Genomic DNA, 20,621 nt, shown 5'->3' with positions numbered 1-20,621 from the left:
TGAACAGGGACAAGGTTTAATTCTGTAGTGTTGTGCTTTCATGTACTTGATCATATTTAATTTGTGTCTAAATGTAAGGGGAAAAGTAGGGGAAATAGGGGCTAGATTTCAGAAGGAGTCAAGGCAAAAATACTATACTACCTGATAAAACTGCGGCATTTCTATATGAACAGGGTAATAGCATCAGTTCTTGAGGCCCTAGATTGCACAGAATCTGAAAAATATTAACCTTTCCTAGGAAGAAAATCCAAAAGGTAAAATACAGTTCAACATGTATTAAAAAAAAAAAAGTAAAAAAACCCACAACCCAGTGCTTATTAAATACAGGAAATAAAGGACAAGCAAGTTCTTGCAAATTAAAGATGTGGAGCCCAGTCATTTCAATCCCTTTCAATATGAAACAAATCACTCACACTGGTCACGAAGACAGCTCCCTCTACACTCAAATTATTCACTTGAAGATAAGCTCCCATCAAACTCTTTAGGGGTTTAACTAATTTACTGCACAGATACGGCACGTCTGTTGTAATAACAGGTAGGATGTATTGGGGTCGACCATTTATCAGAATTAGACTTCTTTTTTCAATTCACAGTGAATTATGCTGCCTACACTGCTCCTCTTTCTCAGAGCTTCCCATCCCCTTACGGCCCCTAATGTGGCAGGCAAACAAAATTGACAGTCTCATCTTGTCAACAAGGGGTGATTCTCCTGAGAAGCCATTTAACTTTGCAGAGGAAGCAATGTATTAATGTGCCTGTCCCAGGAATGTTAATCATCTTCAAGCTCCCTCTAACTTTGACATGAACAAAATCACCGAATTTGTTTACTAAATGAATCGTAATATGCTAATAAGAGAGCATGACATATATGGTAAAGCCAAACAGATGGTTTGTTTACTCCACTTTGCAACTTTATAAATGTTGTAACTCTGAAGATGTTAGTGAGAATTATTGGTTTGTTGGCAGTGGCAAACATGCCTTTTGCATACTTAATCCACAGTTAGAGTCAGAAAACAATTTATCATCACCATGGAATGCACAAAAAATGTTAATGCAGTGATAGCATTTAGGAAGGCAGGACAGTTGACTATGTGGGCAATTACTCAGGTTAAACATGAAATTGATACTTGATGGCAATGTTTGCTACCAAATAATTTAAAAAAAAATCTGTCAGGTTTGGGATTCTTGAAAGGTCCAGTAATTCAGTACATACCTGTTGAGGTGTTTAGTGAGACGGTCCTTATGGTGTGAACAGAATTACACTTTCACAACTGTTGTGTGTGCTCAGAAGCATTGAGGTCATAACAGTCATGTTGCACTCTTAATATTTTACCATTGTTGTGCATTAAAGATCAAAAGATATTACAAACAAAAAGCACAATGACTGGCATAGTTGCACAGCAATATATTGTTTGGTAASGAGGTTGCAGATTCTTTACTGATTATACTTTAAGCTCAAAATAATAATAAAACTTCAGATACAGGGATAATTTTGTACAATTTCAGCTTCCACAGCAAATCTTTAAACCATTTATTTTGGTCAAAATGCTATATTAATTCTCATTCCTAATGTTTGTTTGCCTAAAAATACTGGTTTTATTTATATAATACCAGAGGAGCTACAAAACCAATTATGTGGTATTTCGACAGGGTTCCTTTATTAGTAATTTTACATTAYCAAATAAGTACCCCTATCAGATCAACTGATAGCTGACTATCCTACAATCTCCCTTCACTGGTGCCCTGACTCCTCAGTAATTTCAACTCGAGATTCTTCCATACATACTATTGTCAGCATTTATTAAATTCTYAACTTTTTTCTCATCCACAGGAGAATGTGCAAAGATATCTAAGTTCAGCTCACTGTCCAAGGATTATTTTGGAAGAAACATTAGCGTTGTCCCAGCCTGGCGCTTATATCTCATTTGAAACATCTACTCATTCCTGACCAACAAAGAAAATTTCAATAAAGTACTTTTACTGGTTTAACAGCAGTGAGCTCCTGGGATTGTCAAAGTGCTCAGTCTTTTCCAAGGAGAGAAGGAATCAGCAGCTCAAATATAATTAACCTTCCATTCTCAATGCAAACTGCCACGCACAGGAGCTCTGCAGTCTATTAGTGAAGTTATAACGGCCAACAGGCAGAGGCAAAATTGGTCAAAAAGTTGGCTGCTGCTGTCATATTTTTAGAATTATGATTAATGACACTAATAATGTGGATGATTACTGATATGTGTATCTCCTGCAGTTTATCATATTGCACTGGCTGCCTACGTCCACAATAAACATGATGCTATCATTTACCTCTTTATTGAAGGCAATCCTTCTCTTGAAGGAGCACATTCTAATTACTTTGTAATGTTTTATGTCTTAAACATTTTGCAGCTCTGGACCTTGCCAACTGCTTCATGTCTACCATTGATTAATTACAGAATGTTTAATCAAAATTTAGAACCTAATGCAGTCATTTATGAATGTGCTGCAGTGCCAAGATAGTTAGGCTGCCATCCCAAGCTTGGAGAGTGCTGGGTTCAAAATTAAATCCCAGAAATGCGAAAGAAGCCAAAGATTTTACCTCGAGTGATTTGAGTTTAAAAATCTTACTTCAGTTGATGAATGACAAGCACCCACTCAAAATGAAAGCTCTTTCTTGTATACGTATGTGCGCTTGCATGTTCCTATCACATTTTTCTTCTTCTTTAAATGTCTTCATTTTTCTCTTTATGCCATTGCTGCTGCAGTTGCAGCCCCTTTACAAGCCTTCCTTGTAGCTAAAGCTCTTGCAAACACGAGTCGAGAGAGTGTAGTTTTGAAGTGGTTAAACGAGTGAAAAATAATTTGCAGGGACAAATACATAAGTTTTTTTTTTTAATGTGGATTTTTATGGTACTGTCATACAACCATTCACCGTTGAAGTTAAGTGTTTTTTTAATACCATTACTGAACTGCTGAAATGGATGCTAATATAGCTTGGAGTGCTAATGTCAAATCCCGGTAATAAAAAAGACAGACTGCTGAATGAAATAATTTCAAGTAAAAAATAGAACAAAAGTGCTCTCACTCTCGCTCTACACTTTTATTGAATTGGGACTGACTGAGCCAATTGCTTTAGAAGTCTGTAAAACACAATTACTAGTGAGCTGACTGACCCAGCAGTGCCCCTTCTGTGACAGAACAGACTAAAAAGGCTGCAGAATTAGTGCTGTTTCCCTATCTGGCTATCAGACCTGAGAGACATCCAGCACAGGATCTGTTATCCTTCCTGCCAGAGCCCCTCCTCAAGAAATCTTGGTTCTCAGTCTCGCATAATATATCACCTGCRTTCATCTTCTTGAAACAAGGGCTTTTCTTGAGAGGAAAACAAACCTTTTCTGAGAGAGAGCCCAAGTTCCCTTTCTATCCATTGTATTTTTACATCCTTACCTAATCACATAATGTATGTCTTTCTTTCAGCACACACATCCACAGACACACACATACACACATTCGGGCTATTTTTATTTCCACATATTGTGCGTAAAACACAAATGTAGAACCTAAGGTTTATAGGCAGCAAAATTAACTATGTCCCATTTGTATTTTCAGTTGTAAGTGGCTGWACTGTAATTGCTTTCTTTATTCTGGCATAACAAAGAAAAGGAGAGAGAAGGAAGAAGGAAAGAAAGGAAARAAAATATATTGAACTGGAAGTGGAAAACACCTTTCCCTAGTTACTAAAATAAGCAATAAAGTTTGTAAAGCACAAGAATCATAATCAGTAACATTGGAAATAGCAACTTATAAACCCTATAATTTACATCTTATGTTTTACACTCACATAGTTTGATTGCATACAGCTTGGGGTTTTCTTCCCCCTTTTTATTAAAAAAAATAAAGCAAAACCAAAGTGACAGCAAAAAAAATCTTCCTATTACAACTTTATCCTTTCTTTCTCTACCCCTGCTTTCCYCATACAAAACAAACCATTTTACATTTATACAGTATGCCAACAAAGTCCTGCAATTCTTTCTCTTTTATGAGAGCATACATTTCTGGCAAATCTAAAACTCTTTCATTTCTCTTCCAGGTCCATTTATATGAAGCTCGAAGGTGCCTCATGGCAAAAACGTTAAATTATTTCTTAGACAGATCTTTTAAAGCAATGCTATTTAGGGCAAGCTTAAATGTRTAATAAACTCTTAATTAARAAAAAAGAAATAATAAAAAAAGTTTGCTTAGCACATGGCAAACTGCTAATTTAAAAGATGTTGCTGGAAAGTAGCAAGTACTACAAAAAGCTTTAGATTTTTTTAGAAGTAGTGAGTTTAAAACTGTTGTCAGGAAATATCCAGTGTTTGCCATTAAGAGGTCAGCTTGTGATGAGCCATAAGTGGTATCTCACCTGAGATATTCCTGTGTTACCTCAGGCCCCGACAGACCATCTGAGGTACCTCTAGAGGGAACTTTTTATGTGTACGTGCTGGACGTGAATGAGCGGTTTCTACTGAAGTACTACAGCACAACATGACAAATACTGCTACACGATGTGTGGCACTGCTTACTTGAATGGACAAAGGACAMAAAACTGCAACTACTCCAGGTCAGGATTAAGGGGTATTCAAAAGCTGTGCACAGCATCTTTGCACTGCCTTTACAGTGGTCTCTACCTTGACACTCCTGTGGAGCACTTGACTCTCATTCATAACCCTGTGTGTCTTTCTTCAGGATCACCATGAGATAAGGAGTGAGCAGTGTGTTTATCTTTACCCTTAATATTTTCTAACTGAACAGTTTATTTCTGCAGCTATAGGCTCTATTTCACAAATTTGCTTTTATTCCCTGTCATACTTGCTAATGACTTGTATAATCATAAAAAAGTCCCAGATTTAGAGGGGTTGGATTTTGGGTTTCCTTTTCCCCAGAGCCCATAAATTGCCAACTATTTCTGAGTAACATCTTTCACAAAGAAGTATTAGTACTCTCACCTGTCTCACCAGCTAACTCCCATTTTATCAAAAAGCAAAGGACTAGAAATCCAAATGATTTTTGTTTTACTATATTGATGACCTGCTACATAGTTCTACTTCAAAATATGTCTTGAAATATCTGCCTCTGTCTAGATATACTGATAGGACTGGCAAACTGTCATCCAAAAAACTGTTGTAGCTATTTGGAGTCATCTACACCTAGTAAATTTTCCCTCATTCAGTTTTCTGTGTTTTGGTGTTCGTTTGTGTTTTGGGGTTTCTGTCATTCATAGGACTTGCCTCATCAATTTTCTTACTTTCAGGTAAACTTCACTGTATTTCATATATGTCCCAACACAGTTGCTCAGTTCATGCTCCAATGAATAAAACAYCTCAAATCTAGGGGAAAGAGCAACATCATCATTACGCAGAGAAGAAAATTGTCTCAACTGTGAGTAATCTTTGTTTAGGGTGTTAAGATCTGATGKAAAGTTTGCTTCTTTAATTGAAAGTTTCTCTTTACAGAGAAGTTTTTCAAACTGACGAACGGATAACAAGCATTTGCCTGCCTGATTTTCTCTGTCCTTCACTGAGAGCTGTAAATCCGAAGGGCAGTAAACTACTACTCCTGCCACAAATGTGTTTCCCTCACCCTTCACTATTTCTCCCCAGACCCCTACAGCTGAGCAGACTGCACCTCTCAAGTTGCAGTGTCTTGTTCCACCCAGACTTTTGGAATTAGTGTCCTGGTGTTATCTTCCACCTGTAAAGAACAGCTTTCTTCACTATAGCAGAATCTTACAGCCTTCAGTTAAGAGTAAAAGGAGAGCTAGAGGCTTTCCCTACAGGAACTAAAGTCGGTGTTTTTTTTTTTTTTTTTTTATTTCACCCACCTCCAAAGGACCCAAGGGAAGATGGGACATTTTTATATACGGGGAACAACTTTACATTTACTCAGATGAAGGGAAAACATGCAGTTGTCTTCCACTCTCTGGTAAAGAGTTGTGGTTCTTCCAGTAATTTCTTAGGAACCTCGGGGCAACCAGGATATCATGACAGGCATTCACATTCCCCGACCTGTCTTCTCAAATAACCTCCTTTACCAAACAGAAAATACACAGAACTTATGCAGGAAACTTGGACAAAACACATTAAACATTTACACTATTTGTCACAACACATATCAGGGGAAAATATTGCTCAATACATATTTTGGGTTTGGCTAGTCTTTTAAATGTTTTACTTATGCTTCCCACCTATGTTAATCCTGATGTAGCAGTTTGTTTAAACAAGCTTTTCAGGTCACTGAAAATACCTTGGCTTATTTGCAAGTTCACATAAAAAATCAGACTTCTTGTGCTGCAGAAAACACTGTATTCTCCCTCTCTAAATTATAGAATATTATACACCAAAACAGAACAAGATAATGTAGACATCAGGTTGTTTTAAAAACCAGCCATCATCTCCAATTCAAGCCCCAAACAAATGATATTATGTAGTTGGAAAAAACTCCTTTCATGCCAGAATTTATCCTTCAATATTTACTCACAAAAAGCCTMTTGCTTCAATTTATTTATTTTCTTTTAAATACTATTTAAAAATCGTATGAAGACACTTTTTCTATGCATTCTAGTTTTAATTCTGCTTCTCCTGTTCACATTGGCAAGTATGCAATATGACAGGCAGTCTGTGTTCAACATGACTACTCATGGAAGAGGTTAGATCAGTAGATCTGTGTTAGGGGTGGCACAAAATGTTTCTTTATGATCCGGCTTCTCTTGGGTAAGGAAGAGTTATGTGAACATTAGCAGTGACACACATCTTAGTGTCTGTGCAAGAGAAAACCTAATGGTTCATTCAATTGTATTGGATATGCAGCTAGTCTCTTCATGAACTGCATCAAGTCCAGGAACAATAGCACAGGTGAAATATGTTTATATTTTGAAAAATTTATCAGATATGATTTTTGTCTTTTGACAAATGGTTCATCAAACACCTAATGTCTTAAAAACAGATTTCCTTGTTTTTATTGGAGGAAATTCAAGTTGTATATGACAGCTAATAATATTTGGGAAACATAATTATCATGGAGTGATGCAAAGTATCTTATTTTTTGGAGCCAGAATTGAGTGCATTTATAGAAAATAATTATCTAAAAAKTTATCTAAAAATTATCTAAAAGTAGAGGACTCCAAGCCTAGTAGAATGATGAAAAAATGGGTACTATTGTGTCAAGGAGGTGATAACAAGAGGCAGGTAACAGCTTTCTCACATCTTCACCTCCCTTGATAATATATGCAGCGGCTCATCACAGGTAACTGATGTTAATTTATTCAAGCACACCTGTACAGCGCCGGAAGTCAGGTAACCAGATACAAAGTATGTCTCTGCTTTTTCAATACAGYTACCCAGAGGCCTATATCTGCACAAATTTAGTTCTGGAGACATCAGCAGGTTTTAATAAACCACCTACAGATGTCTTGCTTCATTCAAATCAAGGAGTTTATGTTTTTAAATCTGGACTGATTTAACTCGCAATCAAATGGCATGATCACACTTGGCATCAATAGTTGCCTCATATTTATTTATAAGTCACCCTGAGCAAATATTATTTTTAAAAGAAATTTATTCATGGGGCTCAATTACCTTCCCCATATTGTGGAAAACACACACACACACACACACACACACACACACACACACACACACACACAAACGCACACACACGCACATATGCACACGCATATGTATGCATGCTCACTTTTTGAGAAAACAAACCTAAAAGGCAAACCTGAGCAATAAATAGTCATACTTAAGTAATAGACATACAAAAATGAAAATTTTTGCTTTGCTCCTTTGAACAGATACACTGAGGATTAGTATATTTTTCTTACTTTGAGAGAAAGGAGACATGGTCACCTATTGTTATTAATGTTGTGCCCCAGCTTAAAGCCCACTGATTTTAATAGTGTCAGTGCTGAGGTGAAATGGAGCTTTAGTATGCACTAAGTCTGACTGAGAAGATGCTCTATTTTTCCCCCAAGAAAAGTAGTTTATCAACAAGACCAAATGAATGCAAAAGGTCCACTTGCAATCTCTTTCATCACTGACCACAAAATTCTTGGCTCTTGTAGGTGACAGAAACGAAGCTCTAAGTTGCACCTTCCAGACCTTTACCTCTGCATGTGCTCTTCAACAAAGACTTTGATGAAACTTCAGCACTGCTGTCTCCTTTGGTCAGGAAATAATTCTTCCCTCCTCCCATCCACATGTCTTACTCACAGTTCAGGATAATTCCCTGACCAGTTGCACTTCAGTGCAGATTTAAAGGATTAACCACACCTATCTCTGTATGGTAAACTCAGTATCTACTGGGACAAGAGTGGTAAAGAGATCCCAGGAGAATCTAATCACTGTGGCCACAGGCCCTTTTTTCTCACTTGCAGGAAGGACCTCTGACTCCAGARAGAATTCACCCCACAAGGACAAATCTTTCCATTCAAGTGCACAGTGCTCACAGGAAYTTCTTCCCATCTCGCTCTTTTCCATCTAAAATGTTACCTGAGGAAGATGTCCTTCTGTTTAAAAGGAGGCTTATGACACTGTTTCTGACAATTTTTTTAATATAGTCTCTTCCTATTTACTGCCCCTTGTCTTTTTGAGGCAAGGCATTGTCTGTACATCGTGTCTTTAGAAAAATGGACATCTGAAGTAAATACAGGAGCAGAAAGAGATGAATAGGTAATTCAGGAAGTGACTGTTGAAGTACCGAGGAAAAGGTGATTTACTGAAGTCCAGTGCTTSTAGGAAAAGAAAGTCAGAAAGACTTCTCTGAAGAAAAGACCAAAGATCTATGTATGTATTAAGGCTGATTTAATGAGTGATGTTACTTAGCTCAGAAGAATGATGGAAATAGGTATGTTAAAAAAAACAACCTAGAATCACGAGAGCTTAACTACTTGAAAACAACACTGTCTAATTTTTAGAAGGGATGACAGAATTCCTGGTTCACTGATAGTGAGGAATTTCAATTTTGCTTTTCCCCGCCCTGAGTAAAAAAAAACCAGTGAAGTGGGACTCTGAAATATTCCAATTATCTTGACCCTAATTTGCAAGGACTGGCTGTGGTTAGCTGAAGATCTCAGAGGATATCCCAACATTTTTGGCAGAAGGATATTTTTGCAAGTGTGGACCTTGGCACAATGATGTAGGAATGGTAAAGGTAGATTTGTCCAACCTTAGCAAAAATTGCCACAGGATGCTTTCTACAAAGGGAGGGATGCAGCTGTGACACAGAAAAAAAGCCCTCCTTCATCAAAGCAGCACTGCTTTTGCTCCTGATGTGATCTGCTGCCTCTGGTAACAAGCAGTCTGTATCACCACCCCTCCTTTGCAAAGCCCATTTTACAGTAGCTCCACCCGCTGTCAACAATTTTGAATTTTGTGTATGTACAGGGCAGGGGGAATATCTGATTAACCTTTGATTAACTAGAGTTGCATTGGAAAAGGATTTAAGCCAGATCAGATGCCTCTAAAGGAAACGAAAAGGATCAGCCGATGTTATCTGTCTCCACTTAAACTTGTATTTTATTACAGAACATAGCTAGAGTTGGGAGTTTTAGACCTCTAACTATTTATAATAGGATTAATAATTAATATAATGCTAGTAGTAGGATTAATAAAATGAAAAAAATAAAAGATAACTGCACAAGACTGTAAGCTATGGAATATCTAGAACTCTGATTTCCTTAAGGAGATAATACTGAAAATACTGTATTTTTTTTTATTTTAAATTTTCAAAGCAAAGAAACTCTAGCTAATCAAAGGTTATGTGAGTGACTCATAACACGAGTAAATCACAGCGACTTTTTCAATGTATCCAAAATGGCACACAAATCCATTTCAAATATTATCCAGGGGTTATTACTATATGCTGTAGTAGCTAATTCTTATTTCTCATACAGCAATTATTAGCAAAATGCTCCCAAGTTTTTAAGTGAAATTGATTTAAGTGGCTGGAAGAAGTTCTCACTTTGCAATGCTATTAATGTAGTTATCCAGTTATCAGGTACTCTCTATAACCTGAAAAGTTAGGAATTGTATATACTGTCTCAAAAAAAAAAAAAAATTCAAAAGGAAGATAGGGAAAAAGCCTAAAACAAATTGAATGAAAAAATTTTGATGGTAATTAAATAGTTTGCAAAAGACCCCCCTCCCCAACAAACAAACAAAGCAAAGAAACAGAACAAAAAAAAAAAAAATCACAAGAAAAAGAAACCCACACCTCCACAAAAAAAAGAGAGAATAAATTAACTTTTACTTTCTAACTTTATTTTAAAAAAACTTTTTTTTTTTTTTTTTTAATGACAAACTATTAGAAAATGTTACTTCAATCTTTCATCTGCTTTCTTTGACATGCATATTTCTCTACATATACTTTCACTTCTTTGTATTTGTAGACATAGCACTTCTGGATAAAAATGAATAGCCCAGGGAAGTTTTGAATATGTTGCTTGCTCAAATGTCTAAAGAATTATCCTGAACCATGAGAGAATTTTCTGGTTTTTTCAAGCATTTCCTGACTACTGTTGCAAACCACAAGTGATGAACAACTTACAAAAACYAAAAGGCTGAAAGGGCACACAAATTGTACCACACCTTCGAATTTTCTGAATTACAGAACCATTCTTAAATCTTTGCAATTGAAGGATGTAATATACCTACAAATGTCTTTTGTCCCATGTGCAACACATAACTGAATTATATTTTGAATGTTACTAATTTAATGATGTAAAACAATGGCCTTGTGCCTTACAATCAAAATGATATGCAAGTAATAATTTTATCTTTAAATATGCGCTTGCATTTTAAGATACTAAATCAGTTTTTGTATTTCACAGGTTGCTTTCAATAAGCTTAATAGAAACTTCCTATGTAGATCACAAAAATATTTCAAAATATGCCCTATTTTCAGGTTCTTGTCTTGGAAATATTTTATGCATGTCATCACAGTCACTCTTTCTTAGAATATCTAAATCTTTACTGTGCTAACTTTATTACTACCTTGATCTTTCARTGTATTACTGCTGAAATTTAATACACTGCACAAAGTTCCCAATCCAAAAGCTCTTGCTTTACATGCTCAATGTGAAGCTGTTTTGTGTAAAAAACCATGTCTGATTTTTCAAAATTCCTTTGAGGAAACCGACTGACCGAATCAAATTCTTGCCTAACAAAGACTATGATTTCAGAAACTGAAAGGGGTTGTACACATCTAAACTCAGCATAGATTTTGCCACTGACTTACATACTTCCCCTGTCAAATTCAAGTSTCATTAACACCTACCAGCTCACACCAAGAACAGGAATTTTAATTTAGATTTACCTGCTTCATATCCAGTAGTTTCAACCTACTGAAATAGAAACTTCCTAGATTGTCCTTCTTATGTGTTTTGAGCTTGTATTCTTATGTTTGCTCATCTTTTTAGTGTTTAGTGGATTTTATAAATTATAAGAGAAGACATGAGATATTTGGGGACTGCACTCTCCATCAAAACAGTGAATTTTGGCTCCTCAGTATCTTTAACACTAACTTGCTTTCATTTTATAAGACATTATACATTCCCTTTCACATCAATTTCAATGGAAAAAACGATCAGGAGCTGTGTGTGAAATGTTTAGCTCAGTTTAATTTCCTTCCTGTGTCTGCTCAATTTTTACAGCCTAATGAAAAAATATGAAACACAAGTAAAGGAAAAGAGGTGACCCAATTTTACCACCATTCCATGAACCAGAAAGGTTTTGTTATGTGACAATATGACCATCATCAAATGAGAGAGCTTTTATCCATAAGCATGAAATAACAATGTTATCCTATCACCTTAACAAATTCCATTTATATTACATTCTCCTCAGGAATCAAAAAGAGCAGTCTATAAAGAACCAACCAAAAAAGCCAAAACCAAAAAAAAACCCCACCCCTAAACCAAAGAGTTTATGGACCAGCTGCTTCTGTTTAAGCCCAACTGCTTTTGTATTGATGCAACATAGCTAGGGCATGATGTCATCTGAAGGAGCAGCAGAATATACCCTGGTTGGTCTTAAAAATATRTAGGGAAGCCTCTCCTCTCTGAGTGTGCATAATTCCCATTGATGGGGAAGGGAGTTGATCACATGCAGGAAAAGATAGGGACTAAATGACCTTCGTGGGTAGAGATGTGTAAGTTCTCCTACAGAAGCAGACAATGATTTTCTTAATATTTGCGTGTTCTCGTTACAACATAGCATCTACTTCTAAAAATAGAAGACAATAACAAACAGCCTTCTAATGCTTCTTGTTCCCTTTTGTATGAGCCTGTGAGGATGGAAATCATTCCAGTCCTTCATTATCTCTCTCCATCCATTCATTCAACATCCATCCACCCCTCGCCTCCTTCCCAGTTGTATGGTTTGATATGTGTTCATGGAGATATTTGTACTGTATATAATTTACTATACATTTAATAAAAGGTTCTCTTGTTTTAAATGTTACAGGGAGAAGAAAATAAATGTAATGAGGACTGTAGCTTATAAACAGAAGTACAATACACATGTTCACAGGCATATAGAAAGTATAATGGCTTTTATTATCTGGCCAGTCACTAAGGGGATGGCACAATATACACAATTCTGAATGCCAAGGAACAATGAAAATCTTAAAATGATAAATCTCTCTCAATGTCAAGGGAACACAATTGTCACTTGTCATTACTGTATATCTCTCTATTTCTTCATATATCCTAAACTGCCTATTCTTCCATAATTCAAGACATTTAATAATGCAGAAAATCAATTAATATTTACTGACCTGTCTCTGCTTCTCCGTGATGGGAACGCAGCATTACAGCCAGCCACTGTGCAGACATGCATCTCTTTTAAATGAACATTTCGGTAGTGAAGCTTTACACTGTAGGAGCTCTTGAAACTTTTCTTGCAAACATAGCAGATCTTGGGGTCTGGGCTGGAGCACATTTCACCTTCTGGGGAGAACTTCTGAGGGCTGCTGTAGTTGAATGTAGAAGCGAAACTTTCATGAAGAGCAGCCATACTGGCACTGCCTCCATTGTACAGTCCATATTGGCTCATATAGAACATATCATATGTAGGGTCTGTATACTCTTCCTTCACCTTAATGACATCCTGGTTGGAAGAGTCATTGTGGTTTTCATCTGGTCTGTCACTGTGCATCATAGATTTTTCACCGGGTTCATGGAGGCGATCATCGCCTTCCAGGGATTCTTCACACAATTTGGGCTCTGAAGACTCTGACTCATTTTCATAGTCTCTCTCATGCTCCTGGTCTTCTGATGTCATGCTGTCTGCCCTTCTTATGTCTGGTCTGGAAATGCATCTGGTTCTGTCACTTTTGGAAAAGTCTTTCACAGACAGGCCTGGGCTCATTTCCTCCTGAGAATGGCAGTGATTGTCATGACCAATGTCATTCACCATCGCTGTCCTGTCRTTCACCTCTTCGTCTTCATCATCAAACTCATCAGCAGTGTCGATAACTTCCTTTTCAATTTTAACTGGCATGCTTGACTTCCTTGGCTTCTTCTTGGGAGCAAGGTCTGCATTGGGCTCTGGGGTGGGCATCAACACTGAAGGTACCGATGACTCCGAAGGAGGAGGGGGATGCTGCTCCAGGCCACTCACTGCTGGTATGATAGGACTGGTAGGGAGTGAGGTTGGAGGACTCACCATCTCTCCAGGAGTAAGTAAATTTCTGTAAAATGGAGGAACAGGTTGGACAGTCTTCAAAGCTGGGAAGACCAGTTGACTGGGAAGAGGGTTCTGTAGTACCGGGTCTAGAGGGGGAGTGGTAAACCCCATCGGTGGACGCCCAGGGCTTGTYAAAGTTAGGTTGGATTTTGTACTGGCTATGACAGGAGTGGCGGCGCCTGATGTAGCACGAATTAGATCTTTGTCGCGGTTATTCCTTAGCATAGGCATGTGGAGACGGGGATTGGGGTTAGCACTGTGGCGATTGCGGCTTCTGAGAGAGCTGAAGACCATATTGCAGCCTTCAATAGTGCATCGATGCTTGATTTTCAGGTGCACAGCATTGTAGTGGATTTTAAGAGTACCTTTGTCATAGAAAGTTTTGCCGCATGCATTGCAAAACACTCTGCCTTTCCTGGAGGCTGACCCCATTCTCCTCATTCTGTGAATTCGGAACGAGCTTTTTGTGTGCTCTGTTTTTGATAAATCATTGACTGGCGTAGGCGTTTGAACAGGAGAGACACAGGCTGGCTCAGTTTTGGGCTCCACATTTGTAATGCTGGTCAAAGCATTCCTGCTGGATGCTTGCTCATTCTTGAAAGGTGTAGGGGAAACTTCAGATTCACTACTCTCATTATACTCATTTTGGGTCGTAAGGCTTGGTTCACGGAGCCTCATTGCTGGCTGTTCCAGCAGGAGGCCGTTTGGAGGCAGCCCCAGCAGTGGAGCAGAGACTGGATTTATGTACTGGAATGGAAGCAGGAATGCAAGGCTATTTGGGATGTTTTCAAAATGATGAATGCTGGAAGGGTTGCTATTCTCCAGGTGAGCAAGGAGACTTGGGCTCCTGGTGCGATTATTGCTTTCAATAAAAGTCCTTATATCTGAATCTGTCTTTGAAGATGGCACAGCCACAGCCTGCCCTTCTTTTTCTTGAATTGCCATCAGCTCCACGATAGATTTCGTTTCTCCAAATCTCAGGAACTGCTGAAGGGTAATGATCTCTTCTTCCCTGGACATGATGGCCCAGCGGTCCAGCACCTTGCCTGCAGCATCCTGGAGGCCATATCAAAGAAACAACAAAGACAAACACAAAGAAAAAACTTATTGATTCTGCATAATTATTGAAGAAGGTGCTCTGCTGCCTGAACATGAAACACTAAGCTCAAAAAACAAGATGCAAACAGTGTTATTAGAACTTGATAAAAAAATACAAACTTTCCATCCATGCAGATACTGTAATTAGTGTCACATTTAGAAAACAGGATCGAGTTTAATAATGTCAGAGTACACAAAACAGAGACCCTAGGACTCTGTGACCTAAAATGCATTCAGTACTTTTATTTTAACAACAGCCATCTATGTAGAATGCTCCTGTTCAGAGCGTATTAGTAAAACATGAACTGTTGCTGTGCACACCACTGCAAAATTCAACAAATTGTATCTTAGTCACTATTAAATGGTAACACTATTAGAATGAGCTAAATAAATGCATTTGATASATTCGCTCCTTAAATAATAACAGACATCAGACTGAAGTAATTTATAGGCCATTTCACAAGRAACTTTGATGCAAAGCAAAATGTCTTAAAAATAGCATATAACACTTGTACCTTAATCCCTTTTTTCCTGGACAATTACTGGCAATTGATTGTAAGCTTGCAATCTTGGTRTGGTTTAGACTTTAGAGATTACATTTTTGTAGCCTTGTTATAAATGACAGTTAAAAATATGTAAAAAGTAAGGATCTGATGGATGAAGATAYGATAAATGTGTAAAAATGTTGTCTCTTAACATTGCCTTCTGATAGCAAGGGAAAAGTCCAGAGAGAATACACATCAGTAATCACTAGACTATCTGTTGTTAAATATACATTAAAAAGCATTTCACACTTTCATTTTTGCTAGTAAGCATGAGATTTGCCTGAAGGTAGGACTTAAAAATTCTGCAATGTAATGTCAGGCAATCCATTCCAGCACATATTGATAAAAACATATTAAAATACTTATATAATGAATACATCATTTTATTGGCATCTTGCCTTTTGGGCAAATGCTGGACATAACATTAGCACAGTAACTATAACCAACCAGAAATGTTGAAGGCCATCAAACCAGAATTATTCCAATGCTTCCTCATGCATTAAACAGTTGGAGAGCCTGGCAAGATACACTACCATACCATCTCTGATATTTTTACATCTTGAATCTCAGGTTCAGAACTTTACCCAAAGACTTTGGATTACGAATTACTGCAAAAATCTTGTCAGTCAAACTCTTTTTGATTATGAAGCCTGAAAATACCTTTCTTCCCCTCCAACCCTTTTAGCCCCTGAATTTATTTTTTTATTTGTTAAATTAATTAATTATTTTTAGTCTTCASAGGATTGATTCTTCTCTTCCCTCACATTTCCTAGAGTATTGAAAAATATAATTTTGCAATGCAAATACTAAAGCATGTATTTAATTTGTTACATCTGGTTTTATTATTTCAGTTCTGACGTGTTCAGTTCAGTCACCTCTCTGGGTGTAAAGTTAATGCTGAAGGTTAATGCCATGTATGTTTCAGAACCTGAGATACTACTGCAAAATCTTTTGAGATGCTCCACACATGAGCATGTACAATCAAACCCTGAAATCCTCAATAGCAATTAACTTGGAAAATCTGACTCAGATGACCCAGATGGAAAGCCCCAATAGCTATCTATGTGTAGAAAATGTTCGGCCTGTATGTACACAGGGATGAACAACAAATCATGATGCAGATGCTGGTTTTGGTTTGCAGCGTGAGTCAGGAAATGTCCCCACTTTGAACACCAATAAGCACACTGGGCATCTCTCATTTCTGTGTCCTTACAGTTCTTGATGGGCAGTGTTTTATAGGCAGAAATCATCCAGAACATAAAAATTTCCTCTCTACAGGAAAAAYAAGTGAAACAAAAGCAAACTTAAGTGGGATGAGGAGTGGGAGGAAAAAACCACCAATACAATAAAAAAAAATTAAACAACAGATTAATATTTCAAAGCTCTAAGATTATATTTGGGTTTTTCCATCCAACTAACTTTAGCTACTCTCTTCTTGTGCAAGATCTAAAGTTTCTTACATCTACTTCAACAGCTTTCAGCCAGCCACAGCAGTTCCACATGGAGCTGCAAAAACAGACTTGGTTCAGATTTTGATCTCCAGGCCTTTGCTGTCACATCTGACCTGATTTATATGCACACACTTCCCATCCCAAATCAGAAATATTAATTCCTTCTAACTGTAATTCCCATAGTTTAAAGAYGGGAATAACATTGTCCAATTTACACTGCTTACATGTATTGAATTAGAATTCCTGTCTGCAGCCAACTGCAGGCTGCTTTGTAATGTACTACTGCTACATTTTATTTTGTTTTGTTTTAATTTGTAAATCATTCACAGGCTTATGCAACAGATGGATGCTTTACAAAAATGGATATGTAAGTAAATAAAAGTTAATCACAGCTAGCAGAACAATAACTCATGACAATAATAGGTACAGACTCCCACACATAAGGGGAAGGCAGTGTCACACAGTCCCTCACCTGATGGCAGCACAGCCAGCTCTCTGCATGCACAGAACAGGCAGGCGAGCATCTAAATGCAGGGCTTCCCTGTGTGATTTCAGGGACTTTCTCCACATCCTAAGTGAACGAAGCAGGCACTTAGCTGCATGAGCTAGCTCTTGATGAGACACCACCACCCGTTTTTTCATTTTGTTTAAGAATTTRCAATGAGGAGCACCAGACCTTCAGCACCTGCTAAGTCCCACTGATCAGAGAAACTGGCAGTCAAGGGTGTGATAGTTACGGGGTTACTCTCACTTTCACAGAAAGCATGGAATCAGAAAGTTATTCTTAAATAGTCCCTGTCTACCCCTGCTACAAGGAGTAGACAAGCTTGATCTTGTTAATTTTCAGCAAGAAGTTGTTTGGCTCTTTTTGCCCAGCAAAAATAAAGAGCAATTGCTCAGATGCCTATATTCCATAAAACCYTCACTGCTTATGGATACTGTCTAGCATATGCTTCAATATTTACACAGTAAAAGCTTTCCATAAATCATTGTAAGCATGTATTATGCAAAACTAGATAAAGAGAGAATAGGAATGTCATTTTTTGATAAAACTTAAAATTAACAAAAAATCTAACCATTATCCCATTTGAATTTAGCTATAACTAGCTAGGGATCTTTYTGTATATGGTAATACTTGATTAAAGGTTCAAGTCCTTTCTTACATGTAATCGATTTCTTGTTTCTTACAATCTCTCATGCTAAATTTTCTCCCCGAAGCCATTAAAGCATATCAACATTTAAATACTTCATGACAAAAGGTTCCAATTTATATTACTTTTTTCTGCTCACAACTGATTAAGCCAAGCCTCCTGTGACAATGTGTACAAGGAAGTCAATGAGTACAGAGATACCACTGCATGCATACAGCTCGAAGCCAGGCMGTAGACAAGTAAGCCCCATCTGTACAGCATACACTGATGTTCTTCTTTCTTTGTCCACACAGTCTTTTATTTTTAATGTAGTCAATTTTATTTTCTCTTGTTTTATTCATTTATTATGTTTTATTTCACTGTGTGGACCTCTCTCAAAAAATTGCAGATGGAGAAAATATTTTAATTTTTATACTATATTAAATTGACCTCCAAGGATACAAAACATAAACCTGAGCCCTTTTTCTAACTCTAAGTACACACATAAGTCTATTATTTGAATAGATACAGACCCACATATACACATACTACATTACTCTGTAATGTCATGATTAATTACGCTGAACCTGCCTCCTGATTTTTGCTGACTGTATGTTAGGAAGAGAGGTGTGTGTCAGGATATGTTAGGGTACATCTTGTCTTAAACTTCTGGGTCAAGAAGAACACGTGGTGGCATCAAGGCTTTTATCTTGGATGACACAAACAGGCTAAAACAAAAGATGGACACAAAGATCACTACTTTTTAGAACCCTAACTGGGAGGATTGCAAAGGTGAGTCTTCATTTCCTGAAGGCCTTTCACCTTTAAAGCTTTCAGTTCAGCTTTAAAACTTCCCAACGTAAAAAAAAGAAAATAAGTGCAGTGTACACAAGAATACACTGTAAACATACACTGTAAACCTTCAACTTATGAAGTTGTTTAAAACTCTGATTTTCTGGAAGAAGCTCCTTGGACTCCTGTAACTATTACATGCAGAAAATTTTATATATCTACACACACACACAGACACATTTCTGTACATATGCAACAWAGACTTTTTGCAGTTCTATTCTCTCACTGATTCACTTAGCATAGGAAAAAATTATGTATATACCTGTCTGGATACAAAGTAAGAGATTACTATACAAGGCTGAGATTAATAGAAAGTTTAAAAAATATTTAGAATGCTTCTAAAACTAGGCTTATGTTCTTGGAAGCACTCAAGGATTATTTTGAGGCACTATTGTGACAAGTTCTGAGAACGACTCAAAGTTGTACAAAAAAAAACATTGTTAGGTTTCATATTTTAGTAAGTTTGCCTATGCACCCTAAACTGTGGCTTATGATGCATATCAGCAATGTTTCCATGTTGCAAAACATTGCATAGATACATGTTTGATTAAATAATTAGGCAAGCCTAGAGTTTATCACAAATCTTCCCTCTATAAGCTCCTCTTAAAGAGCTATGTATTTTCCAGCTGATCTCGAAGAAACATTTTGAATGCAGCTGTAACAGTTGAGAAGCAGACTGAAATATATTAATTTGGTCACACTATAATTGTACAGGATGGCTTTAATTAGGGCGTAGACAGAAAAAAAATCAACATTTGTTTCTAATGAAGAAAAGCCTTCATAATTTCCATGATTTAGATTTGTTGTTTTTGTTTGGCCAGAATTTCCCAGAAGCATCTCTTTGCCTCACAGTTGGATTTCAAGCTGTTACACTACGGGTAGTCCTACTACTCGTGGGGTAAAAGCTACCAAAAGTGTGCAGCAGCACACCACCTCACATTAGTGCAGATGGGACAATGTGCAAGTTCCTGACTCATTTTGGCTAACTTCCACTGATCTCAGTAGGACCAAAGCAAGACCTCTATCTAGTTTTCCACAGAAACATACACTCACACATGCAATCAGATGCTCATTTTCCTGATAGGAGTTTTTACCGTGCTGAACCTCACTCACCTTTGATCCCRTGAACATAACTAAAATGTGTGCATACTTGCTCACTGTGATTTTACATGTGCAACTAATATGAGATTTAACACACTCAGTCTGCAAAGAGGCACGGTTGAAATTTTTTCCCCTCAGCTGTCACTTCTCATCCACCTCCCACCAGCCTCCCTTYACCAACGGAAACCATATGAAAAAATGCATGTTTAAGTGTCAGCAATCCTTTCCTTGAGTTATACTGCTGCAGCAGGAACAAACAGGGCAGCACTACTGAGTTCTCAGTCAATAATGGAAATCTTTATCTTTTGACTTCACTGCAGCCTCCATTCTGCTAGAATGGATAGATATTCTTCCCTTCTGGCACCCCCTTTCTCTTGCCAGCTGGACTTGTTTTCCTTGCCCCAAAGACACAGGGTATGCATGAGGATACCAGCATGCTACGGGAGAAGATGGCTGTCTCTCCCAAAATTATCACTGAAAATTACGCTGGCAGTGTGTGTTCAAACAAAGAGTAGCATGAAGGAGACTTTATTTATTTACATACATATATATATATATATATTTACTTACATGCTTACTTTGCTGCCAGGTTTGTAAAGTACTTGCTCTGGTTGCTCTTTACACGCCACATCTCCTTATGCATTCAGCAGAAAAATGTTTTGTGTTTTGACCAAAAGGACCCCCAAAGACCTTTGCAAACTTTACGAACTGGTATCGTAGACACTGGAGCAAATCTGGCTG

The 20,621-nt window shown here is 37.4% G+C and overlaps 1 protein-coding gene across 1 annotated transcript in view; it reads right to left on the bottom strand.

Moving 5' to 3' along the window:
- The window catches only part of BNC2 (basonuclin zinc finger protein 2), a gene marked incomplete at its 5' end in the record, with an annotated part of 112,771 nt that overhangs the window by 8,130 nt on the left and 84,020 nt on the right, over window positions 1-20,621 (bottom strand). The window contains one exon of the mRNA XM_057379654.1: window positions 12,793-14,759. Within this exon, the coding sequence (XP_057235637.1) occupies window positions 12,793-14,759 (1,967 nt within the window). The remainder of the gene's footprint in view (window positions 1-12,792; window positions 14,760-20,621) is intronic.

Source organism: Malurus melanocephalus, unplaced genomic scaffold, assembly GCF_030028575.1.
Source record: "Malurus melanocephalus ecotype Western Australia unplaced genomic scaffold, MMel_1.1 scaffold_414, whole genome shotgun sequence".
NCBI lineage: Eukaryota > Metazoa > Chordata > Aves > Passeriformes > Maluridae > Malurus > Malurus melanocephalus.
The sequence above is the reverse complement of the archived record's forward strand: the minus strand, read 5'-3'. Positions and strand labels throughout refer to the sequence as shown.